This window comes from Cebidichthys violaceus, unplaced genomic scaffold, assembly GCF_023349555.1.
Source record: "Cebidichthys violaceus isolate CVI_PGR_0920_01 unplaced genomic scaffold, fCebVio1.0.p SCAF_4, whole genome shotgun sequence".
NCBI lineage: Eukaryota > Metazoa > Chordata > Actinopteri > Perciformes > Stichaeidae > Cebidichthys > Cebidichthys violaceus.
This window is the reverse complement of record NW_027176594.1, coordinates 15,446,062-15,467,869: the sequence shown is the minus strand read 5'-3', so window position 1 is coordinate 15,467,869 and position 21,808 is coordinate 15,446,062. Positions and strand designations below refer to the sequence as shown.

The 21,808-nt window shown below is 40.7% G+C and overlaps 2 protein-coding genes across 3 annotated transcripts in view; one reads left to right on the top strand and one right to left on the bottom strand.

Moving 5' to 3' along the window:
• The window catches only part of rab11fip4b (RAB11 family interacting protein 4 (class II) b), a 52,765-nt gene extending 41,321 nt beyond the window's left edge, over positions 1-11,444 (bottom strand). Inside the window, exons 1-3 of one of the 2 annotated variants that reach the window (XM_068726737.1) lie at positions 11,255-11,444; positions 6,871-6,958; positions 4,544-4,623 (exon numbers count right to left, since the gene is read on the bottom strand). In XM_068726737.1, the coding sequence (XP_068582838.1) occupies positions 4,544-4,623; positions 6,871-6,958; positions 11,255-11,407 (321 nt within the window). In that variant the 5' untranslated portion in view covers positions 11,408-11,444. The remainder of the gene's footprint in view (positions 1-4,543; positions 4,624-6,870; positions 6,959-11,254) is intronic. The other variant, XM_068726738.1, reaches the window with a different exon arrangement.
• Positions 11,445-14,047: 2,603 nt separating this feature from the next.
• LOC137885056 (uncharacterized) lies at positions 14,048-20,995 on the top strand. Its single transcript, XM_068727192.1, has 11 exons — positions 14,048-14,126; positions 14,573-14,718; positions 14,809-14,965; positions 15,547-15,930; positions 16,426-16,707; positions 16,804-16,827; positions 16,940-17,041; positions 17,142-17,172; positions 18,121-18,170; positions 18,330-18,364; positions 20,436-20,995. The coding sequence occupies exons 1-11, from the start codon at positions 14,060-14,062 to the stop codon at positions 20,532-20,534; spliced, it is 1,377 nt and encodes a 458-aa protein (XP_068583293.1). The 5' UTR covers positions 14,048-14,059; the 3' UTR covers positions 20,535-20,995.
• The last annotated feature ends 813 nt before the right edge of the window (positions 20,996-21,808 follow it).

Sequence of the window (21,808 nt, the reverse complement as noted above, 5' to 3'; positions counted from 1 at the left end):
ATAAAGCACACACTATCTGTGTGTCCTGTGCATGTCTCGAGAGCCGTTCATCCGATCTCCTTCAGACGTTCTGGGTGTATTGCTGGTGTCGAATTTGGTGCAATTTGGAACTTTGAATGGGCACTGCAAGGCCTTTACACACCAAGGGTGTTTTTGTTTTCATGCGATTAATATGCACGTCAATATCTTTTTTCCAGCTGCTGTTTTTGTCATGACCACTATCACACAGAAAGCGGCGAAAAAAATGACTTTTATTGAGAAAGAGAACAATTTTTCGGAGCGTTTGCACCACAAATACAGGCGTCAACCAATCAGTTTGAGTTGCACCTATATTTACGGAACAACAACACGCAGGATCCGTAGTGCGAACCAAGATGGCAAACTTCATTACTACTTTCGACCTTGACAAAGGCAGCATAGACTAGATCCATCCTTCTGTTTTCACAATAAAAGCCTTAGACATATAATATTCACAGTATTTCACATTTTCGCTGGCATTTTGCTTGTCGACTGTCTCCAAAGACATTAATGGTGTTTAATTGACCATGGTATGTAAATGAAATGAACATTGTCAAGGTTATGTACATAATAATAAAAATAATCAACTTGTATTATCGCGACAGATCAAATGTGTAATTCCTTTTCACTGGCAAGTGTTTGTTTCCAGATGACTAGGAGTTCAAAACATTTAACAGGCTGTGTTACTCAAAGACGCACTAATCAATCATTTGAAAAGAACAATGGGTCAAATGACAGCGTCTAATGAAAATAAGACTCGTGGTGACACGGTGATGCGGCTTTTCATGAAGCATGGTTGATCATAAAACAAGTTGTTCACCGTCACTCGTATGTGAGTCCCACACTGTTTCACATGGAGGAGAATTTGTCTGTGCACATTGCAGGGAGGACATAATATACACGGACAGCTGATTCTAATATTATGAAGGATGTTTGAATGATTTAATCTCAAGTTATTTAGAGATTATTCACTTTTTGTCTTTTGCTCCAGTCCATAAGATGTATCATTTACAGCCACCTCCCACTCTGTCTCCTATTGATCCTGCTCTCCCTGTCTGCTACCCTGCAGCTGAGCATCTAGGCCAATCTAGACCCCCCCCCCCCCCCCCCCCCCCCCCCCCCCCTATTTCAGCACCTGCTTTGGACCTGCACAATCCTCCCCTGTACTTACTGATATTTCTAGATGTGTGTGCTTGTGTGTGTGTGTGTGTGTGTGTGTGTGTGTGTGTGTTCAGGTGTGTGAACCCAAGCAGCAAGAAAGAAGCTAATAAATCTCTCCTACAACGTCTTTTGCGCGCGCACACACACACACACACACACACACACACACACACACACACACACACACACACACCATTGCAGAGCTCTACCCTGGGGAGCTCTGGGATTCCTCCCTCTTCTTGCTATGGCAACACAACTTTACGCCTGAACGTTTTTTTCCCCACAACCGGACAACCCGGCACTCAAATAACTGAGCTTCTATGCATCGTAAATCTAATTATAAAAAAAAATATGCCACATATCTTCACCCATCAAAAGAGAGAGAAGTCCTCTCTGATGTGGAAATGAGATAAGGAGACGTTTACAGAATACCTCCAGTAGACTGAGGTTTAATAGCAGTTATTAGTTTCACGTTATCTCTCCTTAGATAACTGTTCCTATATTAAAAAACATTGCCGTAGCTTCGACTGGCTGCTTTCTCATGCAGCAGTTCAGAGCTTAGAGAGTACTTCACTCAAGGGAAACGTTCAATAAAACACAAACACAAGGTGAAAAGGAGAAGTCCTTTACACAAAGTGTTTCAACAGCAGAGCTCTGCACACACTCCCTGTAAATGACCATCTCTGCTGCTGAGCACGACAGACTCGATGTTACAACAGATCAATTATGTATACACACCGGCCAAGTAGCTCTCATATTCACAGCTGAAAGAGCTATGATCACTTCAAACGGCACTAAAACGAGGCGATGTATTAAAAATGTGCTGTACATAAGAGCTTTACCACGCTATCTACTCTTTTTGTTTTGTTTTATCCATCTAAACAGAATATTCCTTATTTTAACTTATTTCAAATTTGATGTTAGATTCTCATTCTGTTTTTGCTTGCGTTAACTTCTTTTCCTTTTTTTAATTATCTCCGCCAGGTGACCGTTCCATCTCGCATTGTGCTGCAGCAAACTGCATAATATTTTGGGTGCTCCGTTATGGCCGCATTCTCAAGGACCTCTTGCGTTGACTCACACTATCTCAAAACACCTTTTATTGCCTGTTCTTATATTGCCATTGAATGCCTACTGACTCCCCACTCACTGCTCTTAACCGGCCCCCGGCCGGTAGGGGCCACGAGTGATGACTCAGCTGAGTGCATCTCCGACCCTCAGCAACGCCGTGTTCGGCTCACAGCTAACAGCTGACGGAGCTACACACACAGCTGAGTGCACTGCCTCTCGCGGACTTGAAGCCTAAACAAACGCTTCAAGTCGGCGTTACACTCGGGAGGCCGAGCTGAGACGCTGAACCCACACAGAGCCCACGCAGACATCTGCATAGATTACAAAGAGAGCGTGTTTGTTGTGTGAGACAAGCGGGTGAAAAAACACGTCTGAAACACTCGCAGTCTCGACGGAGGCTTAGTAAATGTGCGTGTTGTGTTCATTCAATCACACAATACAGCGGTGGTCGGTGCACACACACCTGGCGGAGATCTGCACTCTACTTTCTAGTTTTTCTACAAAAAATTGAATTAGCATTGTTGGTGGGAGCGTGAGACTTAAGATTGTCATTGCCAATGATTACTTCTCCGTGCATAAAAAAAGAACTTCAACTTGGTGTGGGTAACAATATGAAATGTCATGCTTAATCCTCGGTGTGTCTACACTGCAGAAGTACAGCACCACGCATATTCCCATTTAGGAGAAACGGCTAATTTCTTGTTCCCCAGTCATCACAAAGACATTTCCTGGGTTAAACGCTGAAAAGACAATGCATATATATTCAAACATACAACTACAAACCCATAACTGCAACACCTACCTGTCACTGTGTGGAGAAAATGATAAACAGTGAAAAGTAATCCTGAATTATAAAATGGTATGTCTGCCACCAGAATTTCTTTTATAAGCCGGGTTTCAAAGGGAAGTGTGCAAATGAGACAGCATTTCCAAAAAAGAGAAGTGCTTTGTAGTGCCTATGAAAGACACAGTAGGTAGCGACCGTATTGCATTTCACCCAGTGTGAATATTTTAAGAGCACTTCTCTGTTGGTATAATGAAATGTTATACTGTGCCAATGGCAGCAAAAAGACTTCTCTAAACCTGTGGATTCAAGTCTAAGGCTAGAATATTGATGCAAACCTGCTGCATAGAATACCCTGCAGTTATTGCTCCACTATGAAGTTGCTGTTTAATTGACTTTGCAAAGTATCAATGTTCTTAGAGGAAGTGGTTTTGCATGTAAAGTACCACATTTCAAAAGAGTTTGTGAAATAAGTGTCACATGTAACACCTCAGGGTCTCAGTTAGACGATGATGTAAAGAAGCGATTATCTCAGCGGACACGGACATCAGTAGGAGTCAAACAAAAGGCTGTGTGGCAATAAAACCAAATTAGTACATCTGGGCAAACTTTCCATCTGGAAAAGCCTAAGGGATAAATTGAAAAATCTGTTTAATTCTTGTGAATTGTTCACAGTTGATGTTAAGGAAAAACCTTTATGTTGGACTTTTTGTATCAATTAACTAAATGTCTTCAAAGCCAAAATAATACATTTAGAAGAACAAATCGAATCACTTTTAGACACGTGTCTCATCCACTCACCTGGGATTTTGTACAGATAACATACAAGCAAGACCATGTAAAAGTTATTTTGACATACCGTCTGTCTTCTACTGTACAGCAGCAGTCGAACACTACCACCAAGTGGACAAAATAGTAAAGTACAAGCTGCACCCACTGACTTTACTGCAACATTGTAGCCAACGTTGTTTTAACTTTCAACCCTCTAACTCTCTCAGCAGGGGGCGGATCCTCTGCTTGCAAAAATAAGTCAGATTGTATAGAAGTCTATGAGAAAATAGGCGTGGCTACCTTGTGATTGACAGGTTGCTACACAGGTTGTCCGGTCTAGTAGTCGTCTCAAAAAACCCCACTAAAAACCTTTAAATTAATTCATAAATAAAAAGCATTTTTGTCATTATTGGATTTAGTGTCAGACCACTATTTATTTTACACGTATCCATATATTCACATATAAATTATAACCCACTGACAGCATGCTGGGACTCCTCTCCAACAGGAAGTCACAAGGAAACTATCATTTCTGACTGTACCATGATTAACCTGCTGCTCACTGTACGTGCTGAAGTGCTGATATTCACCTAGATGTATATGCAGCATTGAAATGTAAAATGAACACAGATTATTTTCTTCATTTCGGATATCATGTGACATTTGAGGTGATATATTTCAGTTCAATTGGACTCTTAATAAAGTACACATGCACACGCACACACTTTAAAAACTTACCTGAAAGCAACTCTTCGCTGCCTCATACGGCCCTGTGATGAACCGTGCACCGCGTTTCTTTTTTAAGGTTCCAACATAACCTGCAAAGAAAAGAAATACAAAGCATGCATGAGTCATCTCAGTCTGTTTGAGATTCTGCAGCGCAATCATTTCCTATCCAAGCTGCTGAACCTGAAGGTGCTGCTAAACACAATATATCTTCTGTTGGAACAGTTCAGGTTGCTGCATCGACCAAGGACGCCGGCGGTTATACTCACACTATTTGGTCCTGTGTTCAGAATTTCTTGGTTTTCATGAAATAATTAGATTTGGATCAACTGTGCCTTCTGTTGGGAAGGACACGGCGATGAATGTGATAACATATGGTGCCTATGCTACAATAGTTCTCATGGCATAAGGTAATATTCAACCTTTTACCCATTGAATAGCTAACATACTGGTCCAGGAGTAAAACCGGTATATTTGATCATATATGGACTCCGTTTCTGGGCTAGAATATACAATATATTCCGGAGGGTCATTTTCTAGGCCGAGGAATGATGGCTGAATGCTGGGGGGAAGCTTTTTTTTGTCTGTATTATTCTTTTTTTATTTTTCTACTTGTTTCTCGTTTCTACTTGTTATTTTTCCCTGTACTTTTGATACTCCACCATGCTTGTAAAGTAAGACTGGCTGTCCTACGAGTACCATTCTGGTGTGTGCGTGTGTTCCTGGGGGGCAGCATAGAGGATCATTATATAAAAAATCTGGATGTGAAAAAGACATATTGGATGCATAATTCATAATAAAGATGTTTTCCACAAAAAGAAAACACAGCAGGTCAATTTTAGGACAAAAAGCCAAACACTCCCTGTGATAAAACTAGGAGAGAGCCGATAAGTGGTGTAATTTATGAAACCGATCTATTATTTACGAACCGAGTGCAAAGAAAGAAACAGGAAAACAGTTGTGAGGGGGCACCAATGGGAGACCTCACAGAGTTGATATGAGGTAAACGACGCAGCACTTTCTCCAGAAAAATGCGCAGTGAATAAAAACTTTAGTAACACTTTCTATACCGCCCATCTATAACCCATTATAAACACTTATAATGGGTTAACATCTGCTTATAGCACTGTAGAAATATAGTTATAAGCACTCATTAATGCTTTATAACAATAATTAGAACACATTACAAAGCATGTTATGTGTCATTTACTTTTTGGCAAGGATGTGATATAATTCCAATAGTTGTAATACATTATAATCGTCTGATTATGTATTATAATGCATTATAAATTACTCTATGTGGTCATTATGTGCTTTAAGTAAATTGGAAATGTATTTTACAACATTTGATTTATTTATTAGATTTTTTATGAATTTGGAGTCGTGATTCTGTCCACCTGACGAAGTCTAACACTCTCCGTCCTTTGGCTCCATTTTTTCATTTCAGGTGATAACTCTCGTGAGGTTCATCACTGTCACATTTTCATTTGATACATTGTTGCTATAAAAACAAATGATAGCCGCTTTAAATGTGCTCATTATGCGACCAGGCGTTGGTATACATGAGGGGTAGAAGATCTTTGGTGTAAAGGAAGTCTAATGGACTTCACATTCTGTCATTAACTGACACTCCAGTGTTAAATGAACATTGTATTATTGAGGCCAGTTCAAACTCAATAGCACTCAGCCATGCAGAACCAGAAAGCCCAATTTGTTGCCTCTGTTACTGGGCGGCCGTACCCCGGCTCTGTCCCCTCCTGTGTCCTGGTTGTCCTGGTGTACTGTTGAGGGTGAGCTGACCTGGTTTTACACAGACTCTCAGTCTGGACAGAAAACAAAGAGAACCGACCCCCGGAAAGAGGAAATATGATGAGTTGGCATAAACGATACCTCATTCCACTTGGTTAAGCAGGGGTAGCGTTATCAGGGCTTCACTGGATTCATCCATCGCTCTCTAAGCTAACCAGCTAAATGTTTTGTAGAGGCGTCTCCTGGTTGTTGCTGTGAAATACATAAAAACAGTGGAACACCAACTTGTGTGAGTTTGCTGTCAGTCGGTTTGCTCCAGGGATGCCTGCAGGTAGCTGCATGGATATAAAAAGACTGACACCAACGCTGGAAATGTTCTGCTATAGTGCAGCAAAAGTACATTTTCATTATTGTTGGAATTGAAGTCAATAGAAATAGCCTAGGCGACATTATTACCAAAAGCTACTGTTGAAGGCAGCAAGACACAGTAACAAGTGTGTTCTCTGAAAACGACACAACATGTGCAGCCCTTAAAACTGTTCCTCCTCACACGGACACAATGCGTTCCCTCAGCTGACACGCATTCTAACCTTTCATGGTGAGCACGCCGCGGCAGAAGTCTTTGAAGTCGATCCTCCCGTGAGAGTCGGGGTCCAGACATCTGGCCAACTTCTTCACCTGAGGAGAAGGCACGGAGAAAACATGACCAAGCACATTTCTGTCCATGCAAAGTAAAAACGTTACGGATGAGGTTATTCTGCTCCCTGTATCGGTCTACGCTGAGAGCCGAGGGCCGATGCTTCTGGTTAATTCTTACATTTGAGAGATTATTTGGTTGCATGCTGAAACCCAGTTATAGGATCATACTGAAAACGACCTATGATCTTCAGCCACTTCAACACGTATGTACATGTGTTAGTGTTTATATGTGTGTGTTAATGCCACATTAAACCAGCCGTTACCGAGATAGACAGGCGGCTGAAGTGCGTGACTCACCCTCACTTTCAACATTGCAGTGAAAAGGCTCTTTACAGAGATGAAGAGTGCTGCAGAGGGTTACTTATCACCAACCTTATTAAGTACATCGTACACCGTGAGTCATTCTCTCATGCTGAACCTATCCTCTGTTTTTATTATCAATGCAAACACCCGGTGCATCAAGGCTGAGACAAGATCACACTGAGTCCAACACTACATGACACCCATTTAAATGTGGAACATGCAAACCGTAGGCACTTCTCAAATTGAGCTGAAAGACCCACATCCCCAGACGAAAAAAGTGAAATTCCTCCTCATTCACCTCTTTTTTTTGCCATATTCACTCTATGTCTGTGTGAACAAATGTACCATGAGAAATGTCTTAGTAAAATAATGAAAAGGCATTGCAGGGGAGGATTTTACATGTGGGGATTTTCCTTTGTTTCTAAAAGCCATCGTGTTGTAAACTAATAGATTTAGACAATGCACAGGGAGTTTGTGGATATCCCTGCAGTTGTGGTTTTGAGCTAAAATCCTGAGACGAGGCCGAGTGAAAATGCGCTTCATTCAGAGACCTTCAAAAAGAGGTCTCGAGACCGCTCAAGTGCTAAAGCACCACTGTGGCATTTTAAAAATGCAGAGCTACACTATGCACTCCATGCTGAATGATAACTTATACCCTCCGAACTACTGAGCGCCAGAAGTTTCCTCAGTTTCAGAAGCTGAATTTTCCAATGGAACTACGATGCAAAGTCATGCAAAAAAGTTGGGATTTGAAATGATAATAACCCTGTAGGATAATGACCAACAATAAATGTCTAAATGACATCAGTTTACTGCCTTTATCATCTTGAAAACATGCCATGCACAGCACAATGCTGTGTGTTTGTTTGGCCCAACAACATGTTTTGTTTTTTTATCATTGCATAGCCTGAGGAGCACTGAGTGTAACCTCTGTCTAGAAAATAGAGGAAAGATAATAGTATGAATAAAATCAACATGGTCTATCATCTTGGCAAATTTAAGGCAATCTCCTCTGGGAATCAGTTAATCTTAAAATATGTTCTTTTTCCTCATGTGATGGCCACGCCTGATGCCACACCGCTGATATAAAAGTCAGTAATCCTCCAGCTCACGCTCTGAGCATTTATTTTAACCCACCTGTGATCTTCATTCCTGCCACCATGGTCCCCCACACATAACAACGACACTAAATGAATGTACAAGATGTCACCAAAATTATGAGAAGATATTTTCCAGGGAACCACAATAATAATAATAATAATAATAATAATAATAATAATAACGTGGACATTTGGCCGGTAGCTGTAGTCTTCATGTTGATTGATGGATAAACAAACAACAAGACATTGCTTAGGCCCTCACTCACTGCCTCCAAGAAACATAATTCTATGTGAATAACTTTTGATCTGAACCCAGACTGAAGGCAATGGGATGGCTTACTAAAACAATCTAACACACCTCATGTGCAATATCACACATCTGTATAATTAAAGCATGCCCAAGTACATGCACACCCTGACTCATGATCCGCCCACATCCACATCGCTGCTGCCTTCCAGCGCTGTGCACCACGGCTGAATAATGCATTATTCTCTCTGCAAGCTACCCACAGCCATTTCAAATTTAACAGCACTAATTATAGCAAAGGTCTGTGACTGAAACAGAAACAACTTCAGGGTTTTTCCAGGTTAAAAAAATAGAATCACAGCCTCGTGTTGTATTCCTCCCCCGACCAGTGATGTAGCAGTTTACATCCACGTCCGTCCAAAATGTCACCACTTCATCATTTTATCCTTTTAGATGTTTGTGTGAAATTGTCATAATTGTCATATGAACTATGTGAGGTCACAGTGAACTTTGACCTCAGAATTTTAAAAGGTGTGTCACTATGCGTTCAAGCATTCATTTCAGAGGACGAGCAAGGAAATCTATTTGGAATCAAACAGCCTAGATGTATTGCCTCTGACAAAGTGAGGGGGAAAGGAAAGAGGTCAGAGGAGAAAACTGTAGGATACGTCAGCATGTGGACATTTGCATGTGACTGTGCAACGGGGAGAGCCTCACCCACTGTGTACAATAGTGGGTCAGGAGGTAACGGTGGGATTCGCCCATAAAGGACAATGAGAGGGCAACACATGCAGGAGGCTGCTTAATACGGTGCATCTATTAGAAAGTGGAATCCAAACCGACGACACAGAATGCGCATGTGTTTCTTTTTCTGTACACACTCTGTACTATGAATACACTTTGGGTCACATGATAATAGAATAGATGTTTTGTCTGTGAATTCTGAATCTTGTGTGGGATCTACGACCGTGGAGTTAAGAATTGCATCTACTTGATCCTGTGGATCCGTTTCCCAGGTCAGTGGAAGGCTTCCCCCAGGAGCTAATCAGTGTCTCCTCGATGCTCCCGCCGATGAGCAACACAACACTGGGGAGCCAATCAACCGCAGTGTTCAATTACCCCGACACGCAGTGAGACACGAGGGACGTCCACTGTGAGAACATGCACTGATGAAAACATCTAAAATATGAACCGGTAATATTCCTCATTCGTCGCAAACTAGAAGACATAACACTTTGTTTTTTAGGCACATCTTTTATAATGAACTATGCTTCAAGGAGGAAATACCCTCAATCGTTCTCTCTTTCCTGCCACCTAGAATTTAATCCAATAAACAAGCCTGTTTGTTTAAACTGAACTTGATTGACAAGCAGCTCTACGTCCTCGTCCTCTCATGCTGGACTGAGAGCAGATCTTCTTTCAGAGTGGACCTTCCATGAAAAAAAATATATAGGTCGACAACAGAGAGAGACAAAATTATTATTTAATCCTGTTTGAATTGCGCCATAACGTTTGTCAATTTTAAAGACACATTTTGCACGTCACGAAAGTCTCATTTTGTCATACAATGGTTGAAGTAAAAGTCTGTGAAAATGCGTAATTAGAAAGACTACACAGCCAAAAAGTCCTGAAGTGACGTCTCTCTCTGAAGCTACGAAGCCTGTTTGTTTTGTACCGGGACGTACTCCCATCAACAATGTGTAAGTCTAAGCTACCTAGCTTGCAAGCCAAAAATAACGGCCATGTTGCAGTGGTGACGTAGATTATGCAAGACGAGAGATGTAGTTCACTGAGCATTTTCACACACAACTTCATATTGCATACTTTTTCTCTTTTCTTTTAGTACATACTGCAGCTGCCTTTACAAAGTGCGTACTGGTGCATGCAGTGCGCACGCTGTCACCTCTTGAGGTACAAGTGGTATGACAGGACAGGACGGGCCGAGGCTAGCTGGTTAGCATGCTCCATACATATAGCAGATATCTCTGCAACACAATACATAGACATCTTTGACATAACGTCAACACTGTAACCTCTTCACATTCTGAAGATGAAGTTCATTCATTTTTTAAATTAGAATTCTGCCAATATCTTGCACATTACACCATTGAAAATTAATTGCATATTTGTGTGCTAACATTACAGTTACTTTCCTGCTTCAGAACATAACAATTTAAGGTGGTTCCACCTTATTCGACACACAACTTTCAGGTCACAGAGGTAAGCTGAAGGAGCATCAGACTGTTTTGCTGGAAAGATACATAAGCCCACTGTTCCCACTGTTCCCACTGCATTAAGGAACAAAATATATTCCTGCTTTGGCTCCAACCTGTAACTAGAACTTTCAATAGGAACCTCCTCTGCAGGTCCTGCTGAGCTCAATGTCAAAAAATAAAAGGTGGGACTTCGTGTAAGCTTTTTATCACATAGCAATGTGAAATACGTAATTAGATATTTTTCAAGAGAGGAGATACAGTGACCTACGTTCTTCTTCTTTTTTGTTTTTTATTACAATATTGGGAAAAAAACATCTTGATTTAGTTATTCGGTTGCTTATGCAACTTGCATGGCGGGCGTTAAGAAAGAAAGAAAAAGACAGACGAAGCAAAAGACGCATGCTCTCACCTGTTCTGCTCGTCCAAACTGAGAACCCAACTGCACGAAGTGTTCAGGGCGGATAAACCCGTCCGAGTCCTCGTCACACGCGTCAAACACCTCTCTGAGTTTCCTCACGAATGTCAGCAGACAATCCGGCTCAGGAGCGAAGTCTTCATCCATCTCTTTAATGCTTTCTTCTTCTTCTTTCTGGGGTGGTTTTACCCCGACGTGACACACAAAAACATCATGTTTTTGGGAAACCGCTCGGGCAAGTGCGCGCGTGTGACACTCAGGGGCTCGTGGATGCTGCTGCTGCGCGCGAGAGAGGGGGGAGTGTGATGCTGATGGACGAGAGAGGACAAGACCCGTCCCAACCCGGAAGCAAAAAGAAGCACGACAGTGTTTTCTATTACCTTGAAAGTAAAGTAGTCCACTTGTCCCTCAACTCCTCACACTCAGTTTGTAATCACTTTTTCAGCTTCACTGCAGTGTTTTTAACAGCTAATTGCCATAGCAACCAATGTTGAAAGTAACATAGATGCAGAGGCTACGATAAACTATATTCTGTCACGTGGGTTCAACAAACCTTAGCACGATGTACAAATCACAAGCAAAGGTCAACTAATACGGCTTAATTAGCAATAAACACAAAGTACTGATTTTGATGAGAATTTTTTGTTAAGTTTGCATGAAGCAACTTTTTTGACCGTTTGGTGCAATTTAATTAATCCTGGACATCAACGTGTGCGCCCAATTTTATGACACGAGAATGCTGCAGGGACATATTTTTTTAGGCCAACCGGGAAGTTAGCATTGTACTGGTTACCTTGACAAAAAGACAATGGGATTTTTCCACTGGATTTTGGATTATTGTACGAATTACTTACACGTTTTGTTCAGCAAGATCATTTTCACACTTTTAGGATTTTTGCACCCTGAATGCAATCAGCATAAGTAAAAAGCTAACTATCTTCACCATTCGTTGCATTAGCATACCCAACAAGGCTGTGCAGGCTGTCAGCATGATGACGTTTTGCAGTCTTATTTAGCCTCTTGCCTATCCATCAAGTCAATGTTGACATATTTAAAAACTATGACATGCTGGTGGCATAACAGGATTTAGGATTCATCATCAGGACACCGTGGATTTTCTTCTTATCATCAGCTGCGTTAACTGGGTTTCACGTGTGAATAACATGACTCTGGTTTATATAATTACGTTGTGTTTTATGGAGCAACGGTTCTTTAAAGTTGCTACAGGTGCAACTGTTTGTGCATTTGTGGTTGTATTTCTCAATACACTTTAATTTTAGCATCTCATCAGAGACAGTTTTACACCAGGAGGAAATATAAATGCTGTTAATGTAAATGTTGCACCAGTATGTCTTGTAATGTCTACCCTGCTTTGCATTAGTCTACGTGAATAAAAATGAACTCATCTCTTGGTTGAAATAGGGGGATTTTTTGTTTTATTTTAAAAAGTATGCAGCAGTGGAATTTCTAAAGAACAAAGCTTAACATGATAACATTACTCATCATCTTTCTCAAAAATTCACCACTGGTAGCCACCTGTTTTAACTTCCCTGTACATATGTGTTTGTACTGTAAAACATGATTCCTTGGAAAAGATTCTTAACAGTTATCCTGTTAATCCCAGATTCATTACTGAGCATGAACTTTTAAAGGTTTTAAAATTGTTGCTGCACCTGATCACTCTTTATAAGAGGAGGCTTTTAAAGAAAAAGTGCACCCTCAAGGATCTGCACTTGTGACTAGATTTACTACTCCTCTATAACTGGCCTCACTCTCAATAAAATAGTAGTAGAAGCAATCCTTCTTTTGATGAATTGATTATAAAATATGACTTAATTTAACTGGTTGCTAGTAAAAAGCTCCCAGAGGAATGTGATTTAAATCTGTCCCATCATCTTCTTTAGGAATATTTACCACCTTGAGATGAATTTGATTTGTAATGTGCATTTTAATAATTCTCCTCTCAACCAAACTCAAGTTAGGAGTTGTTGATACAGTTTATAAACATCTTGTTCTGTCTATCAGTAAGCTAATTCTTGGTCTCTGTCATCCAATTTCTCTTTTTTTTTTCATTATCTTGCAGATGTGGCTGCCTCAGACATTTCCCACGCTAAGTCTACTTCTCTTTGTGTGACAAAGAGGCAGAACATGTCAGGCTTTATTTTAAATAACAAAACAACAACGAAAACGTTCTTGATTTGAACAACGAAGAAACAAAAAGCAATGATGTACTCAATAATCACGATTCTTACTTTAATAATCTTCTAGAAGCTATATTGAACATACTGTATCTGTTTGACTAGCAATAGCTCGAAATAAAATGTTCACATATATTTTCACATATATTTTCAAATCGACCATCGTAGTTCTCCTACACGTCTGGCACACAGGAAAAGCTCCAATTGGTTGCAATCTGCTACAGCGCTCAATTATATGTACTTAGTTACATTCCACGCACTATTATTATCATGTACACCTATCACATCCTGATGACACCAGATGACATGTGGGGGAATTCTGAATCTGCTCTGGCTGACACATAAATATTTTTACATGTGGGTTACTAAGACACAGGACTTGCTATTTATTCTCATCATGAATCCGACCAGTGGACTCCAAAAAAGGAAGTGTGTTTACTGGTTCAACTTCCTCCAATCGCTCTGTCTTCAGGAGGATGTGATACGTATTATGAAAGCACAGAGAGGAGAGAGAGAGAGAGAGAGAGAGAGAGAGAGAGAGAGAGAGAGAGAGAGAAGTCCATACTTTCTCACACTATTCAGTCTTCTTCTTGTGTCAAAGATGCAGGTTGTTAGTGTTGGACAATCCCTTTGGATATATCTGTTATTCACTTCTCTACAACTTTGGGGTAAGTGTCGTACCATAGTTGTTTTTAAATTATTATTATTATATTCATCGCCGAGTTTTATTGTTTTGTCTAACAACAATATATTTCCACTAGAAACATCTATTTGCTGATTTCTTGCGGGTTAAAGGAGAAAAAAACAACGGCGAAACTGTCATTAAATGCAACAACTATGCTTGTAAATGTATTAAATGTTACAGGCAATATCTCAATATTTCACGTTCCATTGTTATGTTGTCATCAGCTGCAATCATCAGTTTGGTAAAAAGTGAGCACACCACATGTAGAAAGCACAGTTGGTGCGTCACTGTTGCACCAACTCAAACTCAAAAATGTGTGAAACTCAACTGATACTTTCTGCATGTGAAACCTTTCTCTCTCTCTCTCTTTCTCTCTCTCTCTCTCTCTCTCTCTCTCTCTCTCTCTCTCTCTCTCTCTCTCCTGTCTAGGAAGGCTTTCTGCTTCCACTTCCTCACCTCTGCCGGTGCCTACACTTTACATTCATGCAAGGTCAAAGACCTCCGTAGTTCTGGCTTGCCGGACACCAGAGGGCCACCGAGGGGATAAGTTCATGTTGTTCCGGCTCACAGAAGAGGTATACGTTTTTTTGAGGATGTGTGTTGTGTCTTGTACCACTGGACTCCCGTGGTTTTACTCTTCTCTGTGTGTCCATTCTTTCATTGAGGTGGACTCTAAGGTGCTGCAGTCCGGCGCTGAGGAGGTTCAGTTCAGTTTGAGGGTAAATGAGGGGGATCCAGTCCAACTCTTCTGCTGTCTGTACAAGGACCAGGATCGTCCTTTCAGTGCGTTCAGTCCCTATTTACAGCTAGATCCCCCAAAAGGTGCGTCCATGTTTTGTTTTATTGTTGTTTTCAAATGCATATCTTGATGGAAATCTGGCCTGTGATTTGATGGAGGCAGACTCTGGTCTAGCAGTAGTAGTAGTGGATGTGGTTTAGGCTGTAGCTGCTCCACTTCTCATTTAACGTGGAACAACAGAGTTTGTGCAGTCACTTCTTCAGTCTGCACCCACAAGTGATTCGACATGTGGTATAACATAATAAACACTCCCTTCCGCTGCGCTCCAACCTCCCAAAACACACTGTGCATGCAGGTGCTCTCTGCGGTCTCTTATTGTCTTCTGCTCTGTGGGTGTGTGCAGTGGTAGTTACATCCTGCACTTCATATAGAAACCACACACCTACACGCACACACACACACACACACACACACACACACACACAAACATCAAACGCAATGTGTGCTGGCTTCCAGTGTTGACGGTTACAGAGGGAAGTTTGGCTGACAACTGTGGCAAACCGAGGTTCTGTTGTGCCAAAAGAACTATGTCAAAGTAACAGGGTCTCACAATCGTAGAGATAATTGTTTCATTTTTTTTTTTACCTGTCTGTACTTTTCCCAGATGCTGACCCCACTCGCTCCATCCCCTTGTTCCCTCCCCCAGTCTTGTCTGTGAATCCCTCTACCGGCGTGGTAAAACGTGGGGACATGCTGTCCTTCAGATGCTCGGTCCCTCTTCCGTCCCAGTCTCAGTCCCAGCCGAGCCGTCACAACAAACCGTTGACCTTCCTGTTGCTGAGGGCCGCTGAGCGAACGGGGGCGGCATCTGTCATCCTCCAGCCCCGGGCCAGTCGGGTATCAAACCCTGAGCTCCAGCCAGGAGTCTTCAGTGTGGGGCCGGTGAGGGGAGGAGAGGGGGGAGAGTACACGTGCATTTACCAGATCACCAAAAAAAGGGTGTTGGTTAATTCAACTGTCAGCAACGTGGTTGAAATCACTGTTACAGGTGAGGATGTTTGCTCTAAGGGCCCCTAAACTCAACATCATAATATTGTAACTACCATTGTGATGCATTCTGAAAATAATATTTTAATGAATTACTGTATGAATGGGATAACATCTGCAATGTTTAATTTAATGGCAAGTATTACAGTGCTCACCCAATTTGGAAAATGTTGTAAGTAGCGCTCGAGCTAATAATTATTTTCATGATGTATTTTTTATCAATGAATCCATAAATTGTTATGTTTTTAAAATGTTATTGGGTTTAATGGCTTCTTTCAGCCCAATTCCCCCAAAACATTCAGTTTACTATCATATAAGACAAAGAAAAACAACAAATATTCACATTTGAGAAGTTGGAATAGTGTCTTTTTTGCTTTAAGAGCATACATATATATATATATATATATATATATATATATATATATATATATATATATATATATATATATATATATATTTATATTCTGGCTAATGTTTCATATGACTTTGATTTCAGACACGTTGCCAGTTCCCACCCTTGTCCTGCAGCAGCAGACGGACGTGTGGCATTTGCTCTGCACAGGGTCGCCCGCTTACCCCGGCGCTGTGTTCTCCCTCTACCTGGCTGATAATGAACTTCCTGTTGCCACTCACCATGCCACCATGATCAACCATCAGGTCACCTTCCCTGTGCCTGTCCAGGACACCCTTGTGGCTTTGTACCAGTGCCAGTACGATGTCCTCCTGGGAGGCAAATGGAGCAAATCTGAGCACAGCCTCCCATTGGCTGTAACCAGAGGTGCAGATTCACGGTTGTACTGCATGTGTGTGTGGATTTAGTAGAGCATAATCTGACATAAAATGTGACTGTTTGGTTCTTTTCTCATTTTTGCAGGAATTCATCCTCCATCATCAACAGGTAGAACTACTTTAACATGCCATTATTTCATATGTAGATTAATCTATTATGAATTGTGAGTGGCAGGAAGTAAAATAAAATAAAATGACTCACACCAGTGTGATGTCTGCAGATTTATCCGGTGTGGACTGGCCTCTCGTACTGGGCTCTTTCTCCGCTGCGGTATTGTTCCTGTGTTCAGTGGCACTCGTGGTTGTGGTGGCACACAGGAAAGGTATCAACCACATGAATCTCTGCTTTACACTGTCATGATTGTCTTCCATTGTGAAACTTATTATTTCCTCTTTGTCTTCTCTTTTTGCTCCTCTTTAAAGTAAAAGCAGCAGCCGAGGAAAAGAAGAAAAGGTATTTTCCTTTTAGTCCCCATTAGTCTTAAAGGCCAGTAAATGATCACTGTGTTTGTCTGTCCACAGTAATTTTGTCTCCCTGAAGTTATAATAAACAAATGTGAATTACCATCATCACCGTGACAGCAATGACACATTAGCAACATTTAGAGAAGGCATTAACTGCAAATATTTCCCTACATTTGGCAACATAACAAATGGTTTAAAGCAAAAATATCACTAAGCCGTACAATTTGAAATTGCTCACAATTTGTCCAAATATGAAACACTACAAATAAGGGTTCCAAACAGGTTTATCCTGAACGGCTGAGGTTCTACAAAGAACCATTTGCTTCCTTATTTTGGAGAGTGTTTTTAAAGGGTTCTTTGAGAGACTAAGGGTTCCATTAATAACCCTTTTTATACAAAGAAAACCCTTTTTGGAAGAAAGAGTTCTTCAAGAATTGTTGAAATCAATACAGAGGAATATAGAGTAAGGGTTCATGGTAAAACTCACCCCCAAAGACTATGATGGTGAACCATGATTGATGTGGGTTGTGGTGTTTTAGATGAAACCCATGGAAAATAAAAGTTGTACTGAAAGGGTTTCACAGTACATCTCACTGAGAGGGTTCTAGATGAAACACTTGGAATACAAATTAGCTGTCGGAAGAACCTCTGGGTGGGTTCTTGTTAGCACCCTCAGAAGGTGGAAAGGTTCTGGATAGAACCTCCAGGGAGGGGTCTGGGTAGAACCACTACACCATAGAAGAACTTTCTGTAGAACCTCTCATAGGGGGTTCTGGGTGGAACCTTTCACAGATTGTTCTAGGTATAACCCTATACGCTGGGTTCTACCGAATGGGTGCCAGGTGTGTTTTCCTATAACTTGTTACAAAAAAAATGCATTGCTGCATTGCAGAGTTGGTATTGTATTATAACATGTTGCTGTGTTGAACTGTTTCAGACAGGAAGCACAGTTCTGGACTAAAGTTCACGCTAAGGACCATGTCGTTGGTGAGTTTTACAATCATATTTATAACTTGTTAATTGTCTATTCATTCACTTCCCTTCAATTTCTTTGAGACGATTTTGTTAGTTTGCAGTAAATTGCATGAAGGTAAAGAGATATACTGATACAAACAGTGCTTGTTGTTTTTCTTCTTTGTTTTGCAGACCTGACACTCAGGCGTACGAGCTTTACCTCTCAGGTAATTATTAATCAATACCTGAATCTCCAATTGCTTTTAAAACATTCAGTTTTTATCAACTATGATTAAGCAACAGCTTCCTTTTTACCTTTGCCCTTTCTTATACAACACTTTGGGTAAAGCTGGCTGGCTTTTTGTCATCGTCACAAAATCCCATGAAAGATCCAAAACCAACAATGTGTGAGGTCCTCTCAATACTTTCTGACTTTCTTAGTCTGTTGCTCTCAGCCTTGAGCCCAATGGTTCCTACTGAAGATGTGGATCTAAAACAGCTGGACACGGCAGTTCTTGGCAAACAGTACTCAAATAGGAGTAAATAGTACATTTTTTGGAGACAATTATCAGCCGTAGATTAATACGTATTTGGTGTTTTGAGTATGCAGCAGGATGCAATGTGTTTGGATGCACATTTCTTGTTAGTAGGAAGAATTCATTGATGGTTTTGGTCTTTTCATGGGGTTTGTTGACCATAACAAAAACAGAATATGACCAGACTTATCCTATGATGCATGTTCAACTTTGCAATATCAATTTCAACACAAAAACCATGCAGACCATGTACAGTTTTCTCATTTCTGTTCTTTTGGTATTTCTGGTATTTCTGTGGCCTCTACAGAATGTTTCTCCTGTGGATTCACTTTGACAAACAACAGTAAACTTCCCTGATCCCTTTGCTGTAAACAAAACACACACACACACACACACACACACACACACGCACACACACACACACACACACATACATACACTGCATACATATGCACATGCATACAACACTGCATACACACACACACACACACACACACACACACACACACACACACACATACATACACACATGCATACATACACTGCATACACATGCACACACTGCCAATCACCAAACATACTGTCAACCCACAGATATTTCTCGTTAGTGCTATAGCACGGTGTTTGCCCTTCATTAGTTGTAATCACGTTCATTAATTAGCTTGATGAAGGGCTCTCATTAGAGTGAAGACTCTCGCCATGCTCTCGCTTCCTCTCTGTGCTCTGTTACTGAACAGCCGCCTCAGAGGACAGAACGCTGTCATCGCCAGCTGATGGAAAGACTAACCTGCTCTCATGAAACAGCTGAACTGAATATTTGACTGAATATTTGGGTCTCTGTCTCAGTGATGTAGACTGTCCTTGTCCTTGGACATAAAGAGCACTCATTCAAGAATCACAGCAGTCACTGCACAGAACAGAGAAACGTAGTTTTGCAAGTTATACAATTACAATTTATATCAGTTTACTGACCTTTTACATAAGGTCATCTATAATAAATGTACATTTGAAGATTATTTTTGGGGCATGTTATGCCTTTATTTGATAGTGATAGTGGAGAGGGACATGTGGCGAATGAGAGTAAGGTAATGACACGCAGCACATGGTTTCACCAGCCGGGATTCAAACCAGGTACTCAATGCTCAGGACGTTCATACCTGGTGGTATATGCTAAGCACTCAGCTATTCGTCACTGTGATGTGACCCTTCTAGTGGAGACAACATGACAAAGTGCCTTCTTGGACACCCTTATGGTAGATAAAACATGATGACGTGCCCTCTCGGGTGACTTTCCAGTGGAAAAAACAGGATGAAGTGCCATCTTGGATACCCTTCCAGTGGAGAAAACCAGATGCAGTGCTTTATTGTGTGCCCTTAATTGGATAAAACGTGACACAGTGCCATATAGGCTGCCCTGTATGCTATGAAACAGAATAAGCCTTGGTGGCCAAATGCATGCAGCTGATGCTGTTTTTATTTATTTAGACAGCCTGAGTCCGTCACTGCTGGAGACAAAGAATGTAGACCACGTCATGTTTTAGGAGTGTTAGAAAATAGGACATTTTTGTGATGACAGCGATGAGAGTGATACTATATGAAATACCCAAGATAATGTGGTGTGCTGCTTCTAGATACCCAGACACAGAGACACTTGTTAGAAAGTAAAAGCAGTGGTATGAACTATGCCACAGGATATGACATTATGATGAGATCTTTAACAAACTTGTGTGTTTGTGTGTGTTTCTTTATGTTTTATGTGTAGGAATGGGCCAGCCTGGACACACCTACGGAAAACGCCTCCAGATCTCCTCTATGGAACTCACACTCCACATTCACAACCCCGATCCATCCGATCCATTAGAGATGTTTGTTTTCTTTATCTCCCTCCGTGTGTGTTTATACTTTATTTGAGTTTATCAATGTAGCATCAGTCAGAGTTACACAGCAGGACAGGAAGGGCTATTTCCTCAGTTCCTATTTCATGTGTAACATTGTACAATTTGACAGGATATGATGTTTGTTTGATCTTTCATGTTACTGAGCCAGTGAATATAAATACAGATCTTTCTTGTTATTATTATTATTAAGTTTGTATCTCTTTTGTGAATAATTTTACTTTAAGTTTGACCTTAGAAAAAGCTGATGACAAAACAATTTCACCGCAAGCTTCTTTTAGTAGCTGCTCTGGAGGTTTCCATTGTATTACAGAATATTTATATGCAGTTAGACCAGACGCCCTTGAATTTACTTAGAACTACCAAGTGGATTGTATCAATCTGTATAATCTTCCTGGTTTGACTAAGAATAAAAAATTTGTTTGCAGATGTGCAATAAATTCCAGCACCATCACCATTATGTAAAATCAAAGTATGTACACTTTCTGATTAATATGGAGCATTGAAGTTTTGAATTTTTTTTTTGTAGTTACATAGTAATGGTGATAGTAATAAAGTGTATCTATATTGCACTTACTGAATAACAAGCAGAGATTTCAAAGTGCTTTCTATGGAAAAAAGAAAATATACACATCATATACGCATGAGAATATCTATGCATACATGTTATGTATATACTGTGTTACATACATTCAGTACATTTATAAACCTACATACACACACACACACACACACACACACACACACACACACACACACACACACGTAAATACATATATGAAAACAAATTACCTTAATTAAACAAGATAATAAAAACACATTGCATTTTCAGAGGTGATTTAAAAGGCCATACTTAATTTGCAAATCAGGCAGGAGTTGTGGTTCCCCAAACAGCAAAAGCTGTAAACAGCAGACAGTTTCCTGCCTCGGATTGCGTTCAGGTTGATAAGGGCAGAGAAATTCACAAGTACATGGTCAAACTAGGCCAGGCCATGATGATTCATCTCACACAAGTAACATGTGTTGAGTGCAGTGAAGAAAAGACTCCTTACAACACTGCTGTAGTTTTGCTAAATATTCTGCAGAGGGCACCGTTTGGACATAATTTGAATGTCAAAAACACACCTACAGCGCAGCGCAAAATAAAGAGTTTCATTTATCAAGCTGATTTCCATTATAATGAAAAAAACAGGCCCTTTGTTCAGCGGAGCAGCGTGAGTCAGACGTCCATGAAGCCGAG

Coding starts and splice junctions, on each gene's coding strand:
- LOC137885056 (XM_068727192.1), top strand. CDS start 14,060: ATGCAGGTTGTTAGTGTTGGACAATCCCTTTGGATATATCTGTTATTC. Junction 16,828..16,939: donor TCATCCTCCATCATCAACAG/GTAGAACTACTT, acceptor TGATGTCTGCAG/ATTTATCCGGTGTGGACTGG. Junction 18,171..18,329: donor CGCTAAGGACCATGTCGTTG/GTGAGTTTTACA, acceptor TTTGTTTTGCAG/ACCTGACACTCAGGCGTACG.